Below are 20,617 nucleotides of genomic sequence, written 5' to 3'. Positions count from 1 at the left end.
TTGCCACTTTTGTTTGACAAAAATAAATTGATTAAAGACACTTAAATTTTGAAGTTTAAATATTTAGTATGTTTTTAGATTAAAATAGTGTTTTTCAATTAAATCTTTAGAATTTTTATTTCTTTTGGTAAATTCAGTCTCCTATAAAATGATAATTCAATAAACTTCAAAAAAAATTCCGCATTTTTTTACATTTTTTGATACTCTTGGCATTCCAGTTACGGAGAATCGGGTACTTTATTTATTTCAGAAAAAATAATACTTATAAATTCTATTAAACATTTCTTTTCTTCAATTATCAACATTTCAATGTATTCAATATATTTTTCGGATGAATACTAACAATTATTAGGGTAGGCGAACACTATTTTTAAAAAAAGTATTTTCTACACCTTTTTGTCTAAAAAGGCGATTTCTAATTAAATCTGTTTTCTGAAAAAAGTTTTTATAAAAAGTTATAATTTCTAATGTTTATTTTCCTAAAATTTCTAAAATTCCATAATTTTTATAAAAATTAGAAAATTGTTTAAAAATAAAGATTAAATTTTCTGTTTCTCAATTACAATTCTGTTTACAAAATTATAAGTTTCTTTTTTTGAAAATGAAGAAAAATTTTGATAAAATTACTATATTTCTTATCACAATTTGTTAACAAAATTCTATTCTTCTTTGAAAAAAAATAATTTGCATCATTTTTACATTTAAATTTCCAAAGTTAATATATTTATAAAAAATTCTTTTAGAAAATTTTAAATATCTTTAAGGAAAAGATCCCTATAATTTGTTAATTACGATTTTTAACTAGATTATTTAAAAATTTTGTTAAGTAATTTGCACAATTTCTATTTTTTATTATAATTTTTTAACGAATAATATCAAGTATTTTTTTAAAGAATTAACAAATTTTCGTAAATTTTATTTTTTAATCATATGTACTTATTATCGTGATTACAAAAATAAAATATTGCTAGAAAAAAGAAAAATTTTGAAAATTACCTTTATTAGAAAAATAAATTTTTAGAAAATTAGCTTTATTAGAAGACAGAAAATTTCAAAATCACCTTTATTATTAGAAAAAAGTTTTTTAGAAATTCACCTTTATTAGAAAAAAAAATTTTAGAAAATACGATTTAGAAAAACTAACTAACTAACTACCCCAACCATTATTAGAAACATAAGAATGAAAATTAAAATATTTGCAGAAATTGTAATTTAAATCTTTTGAGTTTGAATTTTATTACATTTATATGAGCTTAAAAAATGTTTGAGGGATTTCATAAGAAAATTACATGTATAAAAATTACATTTGAAACTTGAGTTGAGTAGAGGCATGTTTTTTCACTTGGTAATTATATTTATTTTAATAACAGAAGCCATTAAAAAATCGCAAAAGGATCCAAGGCAAGAAAAGTAGCAATTTTGATTTTTCGAGGATTTTCTAAAAATCTCGGTATTTAAACTAAATTATAATTTCCACCCCTTGGAAGCAATTTTTTTCGTTTGCTAATTATTTATTTTAATGTTAGAAGTCATTAAAAAATTTTGCAAGAAGATCGAAGGCGGGGAAAGCAGTGATTTTGATTTATTTTATATTTTAGGATTTCTGAAAAATCCGTGACAAAAAATAAAAATCACTGCTTTCCCCGCCTTCGATCTTCTTGCAAATTTTTTAAATGGCTTCTGAGGCGTGGAAATGATAATATAGTTGAAATACCGAGATTTTTTTAAAAATCATAACTATTGTAAACATGCAAGAATATAAATTGAAATTATTAAATTTTTTCTGTGGAAAGCAGGTAGGCAGATTGCTACCGTGATAATTCTTTAAATCATTCACGCGCGCATCGCGCGCGTAGGACTTTGCTAGTGTATATATGTCGTAGCCGAATAGAAGAATCCGCCGTTTAGCGTTTATTTGTTCACGTATTTCAATAAGTTGAAGTTATGATTTCGTCTATTGGCCTAAAACGTCTTAGTCGGTTAGCTAACTGCCTAGCCAGTTGGCTAACTGGCGGATTTACTCAGGCCAATAGAGGAATATAAGCAATTATCACGTTCATTTGTCTATTCGGCGCCGGTTAGCTAACCGCCTAGGCGTTTAGCTAAACGGCGGATTCTTCTATTCGGCTACGACATATATAATTAAATCATTTTTTCATATATTGCCTAGGAATTTTATAAAATATGCCCATCGAGCATAAGGTAAAGTATATAATAGTCTCAGCAGCTTGAAACGTTTACCTTTTTCTATAAACACTTTCCATGATTTTTCTATTACAAATAGAAAATAATAAGTATATAACAATAAGTATTTTAGCTATGTTTACATAGCTGCATGTTAGCAGTGAGTAGTTTTATACAATGAAGTTCAATATTTCTAACTCTTAAGGCGCTCTCACAGCTAGTAGGCAGCATACAAATTTGAATTTACTGTCTCTTTCACTCTAATTGATTTTCTCTCTTACTCCAATTACTGCCTGCGCAGGCAGGCAGAGCTGTGAGAGCTCCATTAAGAATAATACTTAATTAACAGAAAATACAAATTTTGTCAGTCAATTCTCACATTTTGAGGTAATCAGTCGCAGAAACATAAATTTTAACTTAAAATGAGTACGGAAATAGTAAATGTTTCGGTGACAAGGGATAGATTTTATTCCGAATTTTCTAAAATTAAAAATGCAATGGCAAAAAACAGTATATTTTTATCAGACGAACGGTATAAGCAGTTGATAAGTGATGTTAATAATGTTAAAGCTACCGGGAAAAAGGAACAGGCCAAGGTTTTGTGAAATGTTCTTGTAAAAAAATGTCAAAGCAACAAATATTTATGCATAAAAAATAAGGTCCAGTGTCAGTCGAAATGTCATTCAAGTATGCCGTGTTGTAACAAATAAATTACAAAAGAAAGTTAATATTTTTATAACAGAAAAATGTATATTATTTGAAATAAAACTAAATTTTATACTTTGTCTAAAGTCCAGTGGGCATTTTATACAATGCCTAGGCAATGTATAGAAAATCATATTATTATACACATTGAATGAAATGGACAGGCATTTTATATACTGCCTATTTTATAAAATTTGAATTGATAAAATTTTTGAAAAATCTAAGTTCTTTAAAATTTCTAATTAAATTGATTGAAAATTTAAATTAAAACCTTTTGAAGTTTATCTTTTTATGGAAATTTTAACGCAAAGTTCTTTTAAAATTCAATTAATTTTGAAATATTTAAGTGCTATTCATTAAATAGTTTCTAGGTAATAATTTTATGATAGTTCTTCGTGGTAATTTCATTCATAGTTTATGAGGCAAACAAAAAGGACACCAAAATTCAGAATTTTCATACTTTTCACTGTAAAAAGAAAGGTACGAATTTAGTACCAATTTTGGTACTAAATAGTAATTTGTTTTAATTTTAATAGCGAAATCAGCTCTAATTTAGAACCTTTTTTTACAATGTTCATATGAATTATAAAAATTTAATTTTTTCCAGTACCTTTAATATAAATCCCTAACTTTTCCCTGATCTGTGGCAACCTTAATCGAAATTTTCCAAGAATTCAAGGACACGAAATTATTCAACATTCGTTAAATATTAAGTATTTCATTATTTATATTTTTTTTATCTTTTTCATTTTTTCAAAGAGAAAGAAAGTCGTTGTAATAAGAAGCAGGTACGCCAACCTGTGCTAGAAAAATGACTAAAATTCAGAGGTAAATTTCCTAAATTCCTAATGACCAGCTATTATTATTTTTATAGAAGTCTTATTTTGTATTACCATATTCTTTATTGATTCATTTACTACTGATGTTTTACAATTATTTAGAAGTAATATCATAATGAATTGTTGAAAAAACGATATTTAAGAAGTTAAAAACTAATGATTTTTATGAAAATAGCATTGCTCATGACGCTTCAGACTACGCAGGCGCAAGGAAAATTTCTTCTATTCTATATTCTTTTTTATTTTCTTCGTAGTTTTTCTGTTATAAACAATAAATTTGAACTAATTTCGTTGTTTTAATATAATTATTCGATCCTTTTTTCGTCTTTTATTCAGAATTTATTAACAATTTTGCAGTAAATCCAGTAAATTTAAAAGCGCGTGCTGCGCGAAACAATTGCGCTGTAGCGCAGTAACACAGTTCATCTTTGCTGTTGCTGTTCATTGCTGCTACTAAACAAAAATGACACTTTGTCAGTATTTAAGATAAATAACAGTTTGTCTTTATCGAGTGTAAAATTCACCATCCCCTAGTTATTTATTTAATGACTGTTTATAATCTAGATAATTGTAGTTGATTTGAAAATGTTTATAATGTCGGCAAATTCAGAGGGACATTTCTCGACTCTCGTGTCAAATAACACATTCTTACGTAACGAATTATTTTCGCAATGAGACTGATAATCGTTGATAGAAAACCAAGTCAAGTAAACGAGGTAAACGTAGAGAAGTGTAATTCTGTAAAGTTATTAATGGCTCTGGGTGTAAGCCAGCCAGGAATATACTGTGTTCTCGAGCAGTGACCCTTTTTTTCTTGTTGGGCCACCCCCCAATGGTAAATATGATTTCAATTATTATCACTCCCTTCTCAAGAAGCTCTTAATTTATGTGAGGATATTAAAGTATGACAGCAGCACTTGTCATGGACACTGTCAACTGGGATCCTTGTAAGTGTATTTTCTATTGTTTCATTTGTCATTTCTAAGTTGTCTTCGTTTTTTAGTAAACGAAACTAGAATGTTAATTCTAATTTTTTTTCTTTATTTTTCTTAGGAATTCTTTGTCCACAATGAGAATTGTGGAAATTTGTTTTCTTTGGAAAATAAATTTATTGATCTGTCTATACCCTTCTTGATATAAGTCTCAATAATTAGCTTTATAAATTTTTGAGTATAGATCGTATAAATCTCAATTAGTCGATGAAAAAATAAAAATAGAATTCTTTCAGCTTTGTCAAAGTTATTGAACTCTCTGGTGGAAAGTAAAGCGGATATTCCAAGTTGTACAGATGAGGAATTTGGATTCTTGAGTGAACTTTTGCAGTCTAAAGAACTGAATGCTTTGGTCAAGGTTCATAATAAAGTTTTGCACAATATTAAGGATGATAAGTTTTATCCAATGCTTTCAAATGCGATGGATATCGACGTCGATGTCCTCGAGGTACTTGCGACGAAGACGCACGTATCCCAAGACTGCAGAGAACTTTTTCAACTTTTACAAAGACCACATATTCAGGTAATGGGAATTTCCTACTTGAGTTAACTAAAATTAATCGAATTTAAAAGTAATTTATCCGAGTTGAATGAATTTACAAAGGATATTTTTTGTCTTGGGGACAAATTATTTTTCAGGGTTTATTGTGTGCTCACGATGCAGTTGCTCAAAAGGATTATTATCCCAGGTTACCGGATATTCCATTAGAAGTCGACGAGGACGAAGAAACAGTAAAAATTGTGCAACTAGTTAAATCGAATGAACCCCTGGTACGTGATTACGAACATTTATTTTTTTCAGTGTTTTTTATACATGCTATTTTCTACGAAAGGCGAGCTTATCAGTTATAATTAACGAAACAATATTAGACTGTGTGAAGTGGTACTTTTTGTGATACATAGTTAATTTTTTATATAATTTCTTTCCTTTTATTCGCCTCTATTTGAATTGCATGCAATATCAAATTTATCTTTTAGCTCCATTTAATAATTGTAGGCACGTCTAGTGTAATTCCATCACCAGAAAGTTCTTCCATCCGTAAATTCACTTTTAAGTCGTTTATTTTATTTTATTTTATTTTAAAATTTTTTACTAAAAATTTTAGTACTCTTTTTTTCTTTTCTTTGTTTATTTATTCACTTTTTACAAATTTTAAATATTGTACATTTACAGGGCTCGAACTAGGTCCGTAAAGTCCGTAATTTAATTGAAAAAATGACAGAAAGTTCGTAAATTCTAGGATATAATTTGGAGAATTTTAGAAAAATTACAAATGATTGCAGAAATTCAATAAGGCTATTCAAGTTCGGTGGGAGAAAATTCAAGATGGATGCTAACTGGTGCACCAACATTGTATAGAAAGTGTATGGGATAGAGTCTAATTTTTTAAATATCTCGCTTAAACGAAATTTTTAACCATAAGTTTATTAGGATTTTATGTTTTATTTTTAAAGAACTATTTTTTGCAATAATAAAATCAATAAAAAAAATAAAATCGATTTTTATTATTGCAAAAAATAGTTCTTTAAAAATAAAACATAAAATCCTAATAAACTTATGGTTAAAAATTTCGTTTAAGCGAGATATTTAAAAAATTAGACTCTATCCCATACACTTTCTATACAATGTTTGTGCACCAGTTAGCATCCATCTTGAATTTTCCCTCACCCAACTTGAATAGCCTTATTATGTTCAAACATTTTTTTAAATTCTCTTCAAAATTTCAATTATCTTTAGAAATAATAAAATTCTTCAAAAATTTTCCTCAATTCAACGAGTTTCAATATCTATCTACTATTTTGATAAAATTTTTCAAAAGAATTCAATTATAATTACAAATTAATTTTTTATAAATTTCATCGCAATAATTCAATTATTTTCATAAATAATAAAATTTTTACAACAAAATTTGTATGAATTAAATTATTTTCATAAATAATAAAACTCATCGCAGAATTTCAATTATTTTTAATACAATTTTAATCAAATTTCTCGAAAAATGTAATATTCTTAAAATTTTTTATTAAAATACGTCCAAAGAATTTGATTATTTGAAAATTTGTTGATAAAATGAGAATTGAATTTTAAGAAACATTCAAGGAATTATTTATTTTTGTATTTAAATAATTAAATTCTAGTAGAATTTTCTAATAAAAATTGATTTAAAAATTAATTTCAATTAAAATTTTAGATAATAATGGAATACTAAATGCAATATAGTGTGAATATTTAGAAATAATTGAATTTTGAAATTCATTTTTTTATATTTGAAGTTTTTATTTTATAATATATATTTAATTGAAGAATTTACGAATAATTGAAATTTCGTGAAAAAAATTTGAAAATTCTTAAAGAACTTTTTAAAAAATTATTAAAAATAATTGATTTTTAGAGAAGAATTTTAGTTAAAAATTGTAAAAAATAATAATTAAATTGAAATGTTGAAAATTATTTTGAAGAAGTTACAGTAACAATATTCTTATAATATACAATAATGATTTTATCACTGGGCCATCTTTAATTATTGCAAAACATAAAGAAGTCTATTTTCAAGTTTTACAGTTATGAAAAAATGTAATTTATAGTTTTAAGTAAAATGTTCTCTTATTTGACTCGGACTGATTATATTTTTGTCAGTAATTGGTTCGTAAAGTCCGTATATTTAACCCTCAGGGTACTGACTGGGTTAGCGTAACCCAGGCGAATTTTGAAAGTTGCGCCATTTCTAAACAAATCGATGGAGGCGGCTCAGACCGGAGGGGGAAAAAACTTTGAGATTAGAACCGAAAGTAGCTGATTTGGCAGAGCCGGTCGGCATTTGCTGTTCAAGCTGCGAATTATTGAAATTTGTATTCGGGTGAATTACACCCAGTCAGTACACTATGTTATAAAATCCATGTTTTTGTCAATTGTAAAATCTCATTAAATTAATCGAAAATTATTCATAAATTACATTTAAAAGTTCATAAAGTGTAAAGCGGAAGGATTTTGTAAATTTGGTGAAATTGGGTTTGTAAATTTTCGCGATATTTTTAATGAATTTATCGTTTGACTTTTTTTTACATGTCAAAAATAGAGCATTTTCAAATCTAAAAAAAAATATACTTTTTAAGATTAATTAAAAAACGGCTAACGCTATCTTAAAGATCAACTTTTCACCTTTCCAAAACACCTATATAAAATGATTTTATCTTTTTTTTTCATAAATATACGAGCTTTTGAAAAAAATATTTTTTTTCATGAAAATTTTTTGAAAACCATTTGTATTTTTGACAATAACTTTTATAAATAAAAAAATATCACTAATCCGACAAATCCGGCATATTCCTGGGGAAGTTTTAAACAGATTACAAAAAAAAGAGTTTAAATTCATCAATTACAGCCCAAGATACAGGCGATCAAAGTTGCTGGGTTACTCTAACCCATGTCAGTACGGATCGTTACATTTTTATAGTCAGTACCCTGAGGGTTAAATTCTTTCACTGGTTCGAGCCCTGCGATTTATAATCTAATTATTGATCAAAAAAGTAAAGTGAAATTAAAAAATTGTGTCACGGTAATTTTGTTCCAAATTAAGAATATAAACATAAATGTCTTTTACTTTTGGTATGAAAGAAAAATAGTTTTTTTTGCTCCAGAGTAGGCATTGAATTAATATAAATTGCTTTTATAATACGTTCCAAGTAATCACGTATTTTTTTATCGATCTATTTGCTTCGAAGAGTGGTGATGGCGTTGAACCGATTCTGGTAAGTTTTCTACAAAAGAACTTAGGTTGTACAAAGATTAATTGCACTAGAATCTTCCTCATTTAGACGAGCGATTCAACGCACTTTTTGTGTATTTATATTTAAAAAGAAAATTGTAAATTACCTGCAATGCGTTTATTTTAGTGCAAATTATTTGCTAAATAAGTTGTAAATATTGTGTTGTTTTGTACATTTTTTTCGTTATTTATTCACTGTACCTGCAACGTAGTACAGCTATAGTAGTATAGTAGTTAAATTTTATACTTACGATTAATTATGTATATTTCGTTTTATCAATTTGTTATTGTATTTTATTTCCATTCTTTTGTTACAGAATTTATTTCATATGATTCGTTACTTTATTGAAACGATGGTCAAATTGAATTTGACAGTTGTTTATTTTTTTTGTTACTTTAGCATAAAATAAGGTAACGAACGAGTTATTTAGTATTTATCTTTTTGTTATTTTGTATATTTATTTGTCATTGCACTCAAAGGGCAGTTTCTTTAAATATTGTAATAAATTTTTATAAACCGAAAGTTATCCAAAATTTAAGAAGAAAGAATTTTAAATAATTACATTTTATATCACATTATATAACTTAAGGTTTATGAAAGTCGAACATAAAAGCAGAAAAATCAGGCAGTTATCCGTTCCAGACCCTCAATTGCAATCAATTTTTTTAAGAATTGAAGAGGCGTTTTTAAAATTCAAGACGCGTAAAATTTTGAATTTAAATACAAAATTGAGAATATTTTTATTTTAAAAAATAGTATTATTTTGCTTTTATTTGGAAATTGTCTCTTTAGAGTGTACGTCTGCATGATCTCTTATGTTTTGTTCTTAATTATTTGTAAATAAAATTCTTTTACAGATTACTTCTGTTTTTATTTTTTCCGCATGTCCATGGGTCATCAAAAATTGGACAAAACTGTTGAACTTTTCTCTTAATACGTGAATTTCGTTGACACGAAAAAATGTCAATGTTTATAATTTATTTTTTACAATTGAATTTTTATTTAGATTATATCTTTGTGAATTTCATTTCGTTGAATTTAGAATTTTTTTTATTGAATTATAATTATAAATGCAGCATGTAAATATTTTTCAAAGAAAGGAAAGACTTGGAAAAGGAATAGGAATATAATTTTGATGTTTTAATACACTTTTGAAGTTTTAGATGAAAATTTCTTTGTTTAATCGCATAGAGTGCGCTGTTATAATTAAATATTTGAATGCACGTTGACAATACAGGGTGCAACAATAAAGACTGACGAGGACACTGGAAAAATTGTGATAGCACGAATAATGCACGGTGGTGCAGCAGATAGATCCGGTTTAATTCACGTTGGTGACGAGGTGTGCGAAGTCAATGGAATCAGCGTTGAAGGAAAAACACCGAATTGTGTTCTAAAAATATTGGTAACTGTCGGAAAATTAATAAGAGTTTAGAAAAATTGCAATTTCTATTTTTAATTCTTGTTTTTTTGTTGCAGCAAAATTCAGAAGGTACAATTACTTTCAAAATTGTACCAGCGGATAGCAAAGGCGGAATGAGGGAAAGCAAGGTATTTTTAATTATAAATTTGTATAAAGCAATTGATTAAATTTAATTATTTAATGTATGAGAATTCTGTTTATTATTTAGCTATTTATTTTGAAACTTTTTTTTCAGGTTCGTGTTCGGGCGCATTTTTCCTACAAAGCAGCCGAGGATCCACATACACCCTGTAAAGAAGCCGGTCTTGATTTCTCCAAAGGAGATGTCCTTCATATAGTCAGCCAAGATGATATCTATTGGTTAGTATCAAAACTATTTCCCTACTTATTTGATATTATTTTATAATAATCCAAATTAATCGACAGGTGGCAAGCTAGAAGAGAAGGAGATCGAAACATGCGTGCAGGATTAATTCCAAGTCGAGCGCTCCAGGAACGTAGGATCATCGTCGAACGACAACAAAAAGAAAAAACCGACGAGGACACAATAAGTAAGAAAACATCCAAAATGTTTATTCGTGTTTATCAATTTTTTCCTTTTCAACGTTAATTCTCCCTTAATATATAAAATTAGTTTTCCTACTCTTCCTTATTTTTCTGGGGAATTTTTATATTTAACTAATTTATATAATTTTGTTTTTAATAATACTAGATGTTTATAATTAACAAGCTTGCTAGATGTTTAGAATAATGCTTCAATAGCTAATGTTTTTGAGTAAATCATTGGCCTTCATGAATGGCGAAGAAATAAGGCGCTCGTAAAAATGCTTTTTAAAAAAACAACGGATTCCTGAGACTGGGGTTCGATTGATGCGCAAAAAAAAGAACAAAATCGTGAGGTTGATTTGATGTTTTTTTTGTCGGCTAACGGTGACGTATAACCTAACCGTCGGTTAGGCTTGTGTTCTGTTCCAGTGCCTTTGCCTGCCTTGTGCCCCCGTCCCAGTAACTCTTTGCACGACTCGCCTACAAAGTGCAATTTACAAGGAATTAAAACTAAAAAAATCATGTATGACGCTGCAGAGAATGACGACTTTGATCGCGAAGAGATTCCAACTTACGAGGAGGTGGCGAAACTCTATCCAAGGCCCGGTCTCTATCGACCTGTGGTTCTCATTGGACCGCCTGGAGTTGGACGCAACGAGCTCAAGAGAAGAATCATGGCCAGTGATCCTGACAAGTACAAAACCCCCGTGCCCTGTGAGTTCTATGAATATTTATTTATTTTACTGTATATTGCACTAAATATTCATTTCTCTAATTGTATGTTCAACTAAATATTAATTACCCTAATTATATATTCAACTGAATATTAATTTACCTAATTGTATATATGGAACTAAATGTAATTTACCTAATTGAATATATAATATAAATATAATTATAATTTTGGATAAAAAAAAAAATGAATGTGGAAAATATTCAGATACTTCGAGACCGCCGAGACTAGGAGAAGTGAACGGAAAGGAGTATCACTTCACTTCGAGGGAGAGAATGGAGGAGGACATTCAGGCTGGAAAATTCATCGAGTACGGAGAGTACAAGGGCAATTTATATGGAACTAATACGGAGAGTGTGAGTTCATTGGTCGATGCTGGATATGTTTGTCTATTGAATCCCCATTATCAGGCGCTGAAAATGTTGAGATCGCAAAAATTGAAGCCATATGTGATTTATATCAAGCCACCGAGATTCGAAATTCTCAAGGAGACGAGAAACGAGGCCCGTGCAAGATCCACTTTCGATGAAAATAATTCCCGAGGATTCACGGTAATTTAACAAAATTTTATTTAAACCAAAATTTTCTATAATCTCTCAAAATTGGCATAATTTTCATATTGTTTTATTCAAATGCAGGTTTGCCACAGATCAGGCATTTTTTATTAAAGTACATACTGGAAAAAATTGAATTTTGGAGAAGTTACCGTAAGTGAGGCTAAATTCGCTCAATTTTTCAATTCTTTTTTAAATAACTTCGGGAAACGATGAAAATAAACATTGGCACTGAAAATATATAATCTTTAGCCCTTTATCTTTCCTATTACTGCATAAAGAAATTAAAATATGTTGCAGAAAATTATTTATAAGCCGTTTTTTTGTGAGCGACTTTACCTTTAAATTATAATCTGCTAAAATGAAACTAAATATTCTTTATAATCAATAAAGAAAAAAATTAAGAACAATATCCAAAGTTATTGGAATAAATATTTAATATTGCTTTATCAATAAGTAATTAGATTTAATCATTCAATCAAACGTACTCATAACCATAAAAAATAAGGTTAAGTTTGACAGTTTAGTGCTTAAACCGTTTTAAATCGTCTAATTTTCAGTTATAAGAGTTCTATTATTTAAAAAAATCGAATTATAAATTAAAGTAATTAACATACTTTAAATATCCAGGCCCAAACATCTTTTTTGTAAAATTATTTCCTGAGCGAATTTACACAACAAATTTGAATTTTTTTTTAAATTGATTTTTTGCAGAATCTGTTTATTGCTTTAATTTTTGTGCTTTATGAAAATCATGTTAGAGATACAGGAAATGTAATGTTCAGAAGTATTCAACTTAAAAATTTTGAAGTAAAGATTTGTTCCCTACTTTTTCATACTACTTGTTCAATATGAAAATTATTCACTTGCGTTTTATATATAATTTCTACTGAAAGTTACCAATGAATTTGCTGCAAATAAATTTTAAATTAAAGTTTAGCATTTATATTAACCAAAACAATTGTAAATCTTAAATATTTCTATCTAAAAAGTATGTTAATCGAATTTTAAAAAATAGACATCGGTTGAGCGAATTTAGCCTCACTTACGGTACAAATCATTTCAGAAATTCAATTATTTTCAAAAGTAATAAAATTCTTCACAAAAATTCAATTATGTTCAAAATATAAAAAAAAATTCTTGTCAAAATTTCAATTATCTTTAAAAATAATAAAATTCTTCTCCAAAATTTAATTATTTCCAAGAATTTTAATAAAATTTTTGGCACAATTTCAATTATTTTCAAAAAATTTCCTCAATTCAATGATTTTCAATATCTACTATTTTAATAAAATTTTTCAAAAGAATTCAATTATTTAAAAAAATGTTGATAAAATTTAAAGCAAATATTAAATTATTTTCATAAATAATAAAATTTTACAGGAAATCAACTATTTAAAATTTTTTTATAATTTTCTTCACAATAATATTCAATTATTTTCATAAATAATAAAATTTTTCACAGAGATTCAATTATTTTCATGAATAATAAAACCCACCATAGAATTTCAATTATTTTAAATACAATTTTAATCGAATTCCTCGAAAAATGTATTTATTCTTGAAAATTTTATTAAATTTGGCGAATATTATAGCACGAATTTTATTATTTATGAAAATAATTGAATTCTTACAACGAATTTTATTACATTATTTTTAAATAATAGAATTCTTTCGAGAACTTTTATTAAAATAGCAGATTATGAAAACTTGAATTTCAGCGAAGAATTTAATTATTTGTGAAATGTAATTAAATTCTTGCAAAACATTTTTGAAAATAATTACATCTTTCGAGGAATTTATTTAAAATTGTATTAAAAATAATGGAAATTTTATGAAAAATTTTATGGAAATTTAATCGATATCTTCATGTTTTATAATAATATTCTTATAAGTTTTTGAATTTCATAAAGGTTTGAATTTGGATTTTTTTGAAAATCTTAATTCTTATGGAATAATAATAATGATTAAATATTTATTAAAAGAAGAATTTATTGATGTTCTTTTTGAACCAAAATAGTTTTTTTTTACTCTAAATATGGTTAAGAAGAATCCCTGAAAATATTAAGCCAAAAAAAATTTTTTGTAAAAGTTATTAATAATTGAATTTTTTAGTACTGCTAAATTAACAAATTTTTTTCTCGAGTTCTACACGGAGAGAAAAAACAAGGCTTTTCCCCATGAAAAAATATGCATTTAACGCGTGAAAATTATCACAGTAAAAATGCAGGACGCTCACGGGTTTTCCCGGTGAGATTCTTGCAACGAGCTAAGGCCAATAGGGACTAAGGCATGGCCTAACCGCTAAACGCAAGAAATTCATCGGGAAATCCGGTGAAACTCCTACCTGAAAAAGGCATGAATTGAAGTCACAGGGAAAAGCCTTGTTTTTTCTCTCCGTGTAGTTGACGGATTTTAAAATTAAAATATGGGTTTTTTTCGTCTTGAATTGCACTATTTGAATATATTTTTTGTTTTTAAATTTTTTTATTTTTTATAATTTTTTATATAATTTGTTTATAAAATGTTAATAAACAAATATGTTCTTCACGTCCTAACAAAAAAATTAAATATGTATTCTATTCCTTAAATGTCTCCGAGTGTAAAACCGTTTCGAAAAAAAATGAGCCTCAATTGGAAAAAAAGTTATTAATTAAAAACTGCAGCCATGTAGGGCTTTATATGACGTTAAACTCGCCTCGCGCGCATTGGCATTTTTTTCAAAATTGTCTGTAACCTACAAATTTTATCGGATTTTCATGGGCTTGGTCTTAAATTAAAGGGGATAAAATTTTTAAGAGATCCCACTAAACCAATTTTTGAATTTTAAATTGTTTATATTTTTGTTTGTTACTCAAAGTTAACAATTTACAATATTTTTAGAAAAAATCATGTTTATTTTTTTATTGCAGATGATTGGAATCAATTGAAATTAGTCCAGCATGACCACCAGACAAATAAAAATGTATAATACAATTTATTTAAATTGTTGCAAACAATGTTAATTAACAAATAGATAACTTTGGTTCTTTTTTATAAACACAATTTTTTTTCAGTTATATTTATATTTATTTAAGTAATCTATGTCGATTTTGATAAAAAATTATTCTAAATTTAATAATTACTATTGTTATTAACAATCATAAGGGCAATAATCTAGTTATCAATAATCAAGTAGAGCTTAACATGACTTTAAACTCGTTAAAATACGAAAAATAATTTTTCTTTTTGCAGAAATAAGCCATTTATTTGTTTAAAAAGTAAATAATTTGTTTACAACAAATGTAATTGTTTATGCTAAGAAATTTTTAAAGTTTTTGAAAGAATGTATATATTATATAGACATTTTTTGTTTAAAAAATGCCTAAAATGTTTACAAATGTCAAAGAAACTAGATTATTGTTCATATGATTGTTAATAACAATAGTAATGATTAAATTCAAAATAAATTTTTACTAAAATCGACATAGATTACTTAAATAAATATAAATATATCTGAAAAAAAAATTTTGTTTATAAAAAAGAACCAAAGTTATCTATTTGTTAATTAACATTGTTTGCAACAATTTAAATAAATTGTATTATACATTATTATTTGTCTGGTGGTCATGCTGGACTAATTAAAATTGATTCCAATCATCTGCAATGAAAAAATAAAAAAGTAAACATGATTTTTTCTAAAAATATTGTAAATTGTTAACTTTGAGTAACAAAAAAATATAAACAATTTAAAATTCAAAAATTGGTTTAGTGGGATCTCTTAGAAATTTTATCCCCTTTAATTTAAGACCAAGCCCATGAAAATCTGATAAAATTTGTAGGTTACAGACAATTTTGAAAAAAATGCCAATGCGCGCGGGGCGAGTTTAAGGGGGTCACCACGTGTGGTGGGTTCAAAAAATCGAAAAAATTTTTTTTCATAAATCACATCTACAATATGTGTAGAATATGTAACGCGACACCAAGAAAGGTACCTAAGAAGCAAACGAATTATAGGTTGGGTTCGAGTTAGATTTATCTTGATTAAAAGTTCATTTTTAATTATTTGAATTTGAAACCAATATTCATTAAATATTTTGAATATAATAAAGACTTGAAGACCAACAATTTTTAATTATTAATTGATTTTCTTTCTGTACTTTTACTCAAAAAATTTAAAACATAACCTCAAATTTTTTGCTTCTTAGGTACCTTTCTTGGGAACGCGTCACATATGTGGGTAAACAGAATTTTTTATTTTTGACATCCTAAGAAAGTTACAGCACTAAGAAGACAAGGAGTTGCCAAGCGAATAATGTATTACTTAAACTTTGACAGGCGTTTTTCTCAAAACTGTGTTTTTCAAACTGGCGTCCATGATATCTCGAAAACGGCTTGACCAATATCGCCCAAATTTATAGGGCGTGTTCAGCACATATGTGGCTGTCGCCCGAACTAGGATAATTGAAAGAGGTCAACTTGTTTCTTTTTTATACAACAAAATAGACCAAAAAAATCACGTTTTTTTGAAAAAAAAATTTCAAAGCCGCGTAAAAAATTCAATTTTTAATATTTTCAAATAATCCTAGTTCCGGCGATAGCCACATCCTCACAGATTAAGATGCCTTTTGATTTTTCGATTTTAGTTTAGTCAATTAGTCAGTATCGTGGACGCCGATAGACGGCGTTTTTATGATCATCATCACTTTCCAGTTTTATAGTTCGGAATCAGTAAAATGTTTTTACTTGCAAAAATTTTAATTTGTTGTTAAAATGGAACTGAATATATGGTAAAAATTTTGAAGTCCTAAGTTTTCATGGTTCTTAAAAAGAAAATCCCAAAAAAACTCTTAAAAAACGTCTGCCACACGGGGTGACCCCCTTAACGTCATATAAAGCCCTACATGGCTGCAGTTTTTAATTAATAACTTTTTTTCTAATTGAGGCTCATTTTTTTTCGAAACGGTTTTACACTTGGAGACATTTAAGGAATAGAATACATATTTAATTTTTTTGTTAGGACGCGAAGAACATATTTGTTTATTAACATTTTATAAACAAATGATATAAAAATCGGACAAGTGCGAGTTGCACTCGCATTAAGATCGAGGGTTCCGTACACCAAAATAAAACTCATTTTTTATAAAAAAATTATTTCAAAAATTCTTACAAAATTTGAAAAAAATAATTAAAAAAATAGTAATATATTTTTTTAAATTTCGAATAAATAATTTTATTATTTTATTTTATCAATAATTCTTTATATTTTTTCTCTTATAGTACTTATCTTCGCCAATCACCATCTCTTTATTTTTTCTATAATTTGCACTTGAAAAAGAATATACAAACTGAATTTTAACTCACCAGGTTTAAATTTATAAAAGTTAAAGTAGGGACAGTGTAATTTTTTGGAAAAATTCAAATTCTTGCCCTTCAATTTCGCAAATATCTTCGCCAATCAGGTTCGCTATATTTTTCCTGTAATCTGCACTTAAAACTGAAGATCCCTAACGAATTTCAGCTCAACAAGTTAAGATTTGTAAAAGTTAAAGGGGGGACAGGGTCATTTTTTGCAATTTTTTCGAAAAAATTGAATTTCTTTCCCTCCTAGTTCGCAAATATGTCCGTCAATCGGGTTCGCTATATTTTTCCTGTAATCTGCACTTGAAACTAAAGATCCCTACCGAATTTCAGCTTATCAAGTTAAGATTTGTAAATGTTAAAGGGGGGGACAGGGTAATTTTTTCAATTTTTTCGAAAAAATTGAATTTCTTTCCCTCCTAGTTCGCAAATATGTCCGTCAATCGGGTTCGCTATATTTTTCTTGTAATCTGCACTTAAAACTGAAGATCCCTACCGAATTTCAACTCACCAGGTTGAGATTTGTAGAAGTTAAGGGGGGGGGGACAGCCCATTTTGCGTGGCTGGGACGGACACACGAGTGATTTCATAAGAGTTCCGTCAGTACACCTATGGTGTACGGAACCCTAAAAATTATAAAAAATAAAAAAATTTAAAAACAAAAAATATATTTAAATAGTGCAATTCAAGACGAAAAAAACCCATATTTTAATTTTAAAATCCGTCAACTAGAACTCGAGAAAAAAATTTGTTAATTTAGCAGTACTAAAAAATTCAATTGTTAATAACTTTTACAAAAAATTTTTTTTTTGGCTTAATATTTTCAGGGATTCTTTTTAACCATATTAAGAGTAAAAAAAAACTATTTTGGTTCAAAAAGAAAATTTTTTAATTTTAGGTTATCCGTTTGAGAAATTCTGACCCTAAATGTAATAAAACATTTTTTCGAGTACCTAATAATTTTTAGAGTGAATCAGAATCTTCTTTAGGGTCAGGGGATAAGTCAAAATTTTGTCTGGAAATCGGGGTAGAGTCAGGGAAAAACCAAATTAATTTTTTTGTGGCAACCAGTAAAATGATTTGTTTTTCATTATCATTAAAGTACAGCCAAAAAATATTAAAATACATAATGCCACTTGACAGCAGATTATTTAAAAATTATTTAATTTTGTTAGAATTTCAATTTTATTTAATTTGATTTATAAAATTCTGTAATTTATTACAGGACGTGGAATTCAATGAAATTCTACACAGCGCAGCGAGAATAGAATTTCTCTATTCGCATCTTTTCGACGAGGTGATCGTGAACGCTGACTTATCAATGGCCTTCGAGCAACTTGTAAACGCAATCCAGCGAGTAGAGACGGATCCCCTTTGGGTGCCTGCGTCCTGGGTCCAGTAAATTATGATGATGAATAAAAAAACTCAATCATTTCTATTGAAAACAAAAAGAAATACGGAGAGATTCAATTCGACTGCTAACTCTTTGTACTTGAAGAATTCCACTGAAGCAATAGGATTTGAGATTTAAGCAAGGAAAACAGAAAACTACGTTCGTATCATTTTATTTTCTTTCTTTTATGCATTATTCTTTTCTTAATCAGTATTTTATTCACAAAACGTGTTTTTTCTAGTGTCTTGATTATTTTCGTGTAGAATAGAATCACTCGACGTTTCTGCAAAAAAGAAAACAAAAGAAATTAATCTAGATTAAGTAGGAAATTTAACTAGGAACTGATTGGAGTGTTTTAGACTTCTCAAAATTCGAGTCATTCCAAAAGATTTTTATCTTATAAATTACCGAGTTATTAATTTTAATAATTAGAAAGACATTTATTTATTGATTGATTGAATAATTTGTAGAAATTAGTTGACTATAATTTTAAAAAAATTTAACTCTTGTACCTTGAATAAGAGAATGTCGAGAATTTAATTAAATTGGGATGAAAAGATTAATTTCCAGGTCAAATTGGAATGACTTTTTTAAAAATGGATTTTCGAAATTACAAATTCCAACTTTTTCAAGCAAAAGGAAAATTGAAATTTATCTCGAATTAATTGTTAATTATATTAAAGCTTTCAAGTTTTAAAATATTTTTAATTTAAGTTTTTAAATTTTCACGAAAAAAATACAAACTTTCAGGTTTTAAAATAATATTTAATGAGTATGAAAGAAAGGAAAAAAAGGACAAAACTAAAAAAAAAATATTTAAAGAAAATAGGGAATAATTTTTATCCTTCCCTGTGTTTAGAAAAGAGTAAAGTATCATCACTGCCAAATTTTATCGTTCGTTAAAAACAAAATAAATAAATTTTGAGCGAATGGCGATCGTTTCATTATTGATACATATTACTCTACTACTAAGGATAATGTTTAATTCCGATTGTTGTTAATTGTTGCCAAATAAAATTAAACTATACTATAAATATATATATTTGTGTGAGTGTATATGCATTTATAGTGTAAATAATATTATATATATAATAATATGAAATTGAAAGAAAAGAGAAATATGTCCCATATTGTATTTTCCACTCTGCAATCATTATAAAAATTATAATAAGCTATTTTCCATATTGCAAATTGACATTGCAGTAAATTTTAGCTCATCCTCAATGTACACGCTATATGTTAATGAAATATAGAATTAAAAACAAAATTTATTCTTGTGTTCTGGTAATTAATTTACGAGTGTTAGAGAATTATTTATTTCGTGTAAAAATTATTTTAAATCAAATTAATTAATTACATTACATTACATTAAAGTAAATTTTAATTTTTTATGCTTTTTGGCAATCTATACTTTTTAATAAAGAAAGTTCTTTTTGTTTTTGATAATCCAAAAATTATTTTTAGTATTTTAAATGATCAAAAAAAAAATGATTTTCATTATGTAGTATTTTTAACGATTTAAAATAGTGATAATTATTTTTTATTTCAAATATTAGGCATATAATATTTAAAAATACTTTTTAAAATAAAATTTTAATTATTTCAAGAGAATAATTGAATATATTGAAAATATTTGTAATCGTCTAAAATAGCTGAGATGGTTAAATAGAATACAGAAAATATTTCAAAAATCGTTTCAGTTGAAAAGAAGTTCAACAACCCATCAGATATGCAGATTCATACAAAAATCGATTTTTAGTTTTCTCAAAGTGTTTTAAAATGGAAATTTTCGAGTGAGATTGAATTCTTGCTTTGAAATTTTAATTGAACATTTCTTCTTCTATAATTACTCTATTTTTATTTGTAAATTTGTCGAATTTTTCTATTATTTTTTGATAAAATAATTAATAATATGGTTTTGTACTAATTTAATTTTTTTATCTTTCTCATTTTTCGGTCTCGCTCTGTGTTTTACCGATGAAAATATGTTTTTCTTTTTTTCTTTTTTTTTAGGGAAAACAGATTTGAATTCTAATTTCAAAGTTTACACAGTGGGGAAAAAATAAAAAAAAAAGGTTTTCTTTTCTTTTATACGAGAAAATGACACCAATAAAGAGGAGTAATTTTCTCTCGATGCCAA

The 20,617-nt window shown here is 27.0% G+C and overlaps 1 protein-coding gene across 5 annotated transcripts; it reads left to right on the top strand.

Moving 5' to 3' along the window:
- Positions 1–4,129: 4,129 nt before the first annotated feature.
- Positions 4,130–19,739, top strand: LOC122497917 (MAGUK p55 subfamily member 7). 5 transcript variants are annotated; one of them, XM_043605337.1, is made up of 12 exons: positions 4,130–4,563; positions 4,632–4,675; positions 4,957–5,243; positions 5,360–5,491; positions 8,444–8,470; positions 9,726–9,893; positions 9,968–10,039; positions 10,147–10,271; positions 10,338–10,462; positions 10,869–11,171; positions 11,398–11,741; positions 18,310–19,739. In XM_043605337.1, the coding sequence occupies exons 2-12, from the start codon at positions 4,633–4,635 to the stop codon at positions 18,484–18,486; spliced, it is 1,803 nt and encodes a 600-aa protein (XP_043461272.1). In that variant the 5' UTR covers positions 4,130–4,563; position 4,632; the 3' UTR covers positions 18,487–19,739. The 5 variants fall into 5 exon arrangements, with proteins under 5 accessions (XP_043461272.1, XP_043461274.1, XP_043461271.1 ...); XM_043605339.1 differs by having other exon boundaries at positions 4,130–4,675; positions 10,995–11,171; XM_043605336.1 differs by having other exon boundaries at positions 4,130–4,675.
- Positions 19,740–20,617: the final 878 nt, after the last annotated feature.

This window comes from Leptopilina heterotoma, unplaced genomic scaffold (assembly GCF_015476425.1).
Source record: "Leptopilina heterotoma isolate Lh14 unplaced genomic scaffold, ASM1547642v1 Lhet_14, whole genome shotgun sequence".
Lineage (NCBI taxonomy): Eukaryota > Metazoa > Arthropoda > Insecta > Hymenoptera > Figitidae > Leptopilina > Leptopilina heterotoma.
Note: the sequence above shows the minus strand (reverse complement) of the source record. Positions and strands in the feature narration are given on the sequence as shown.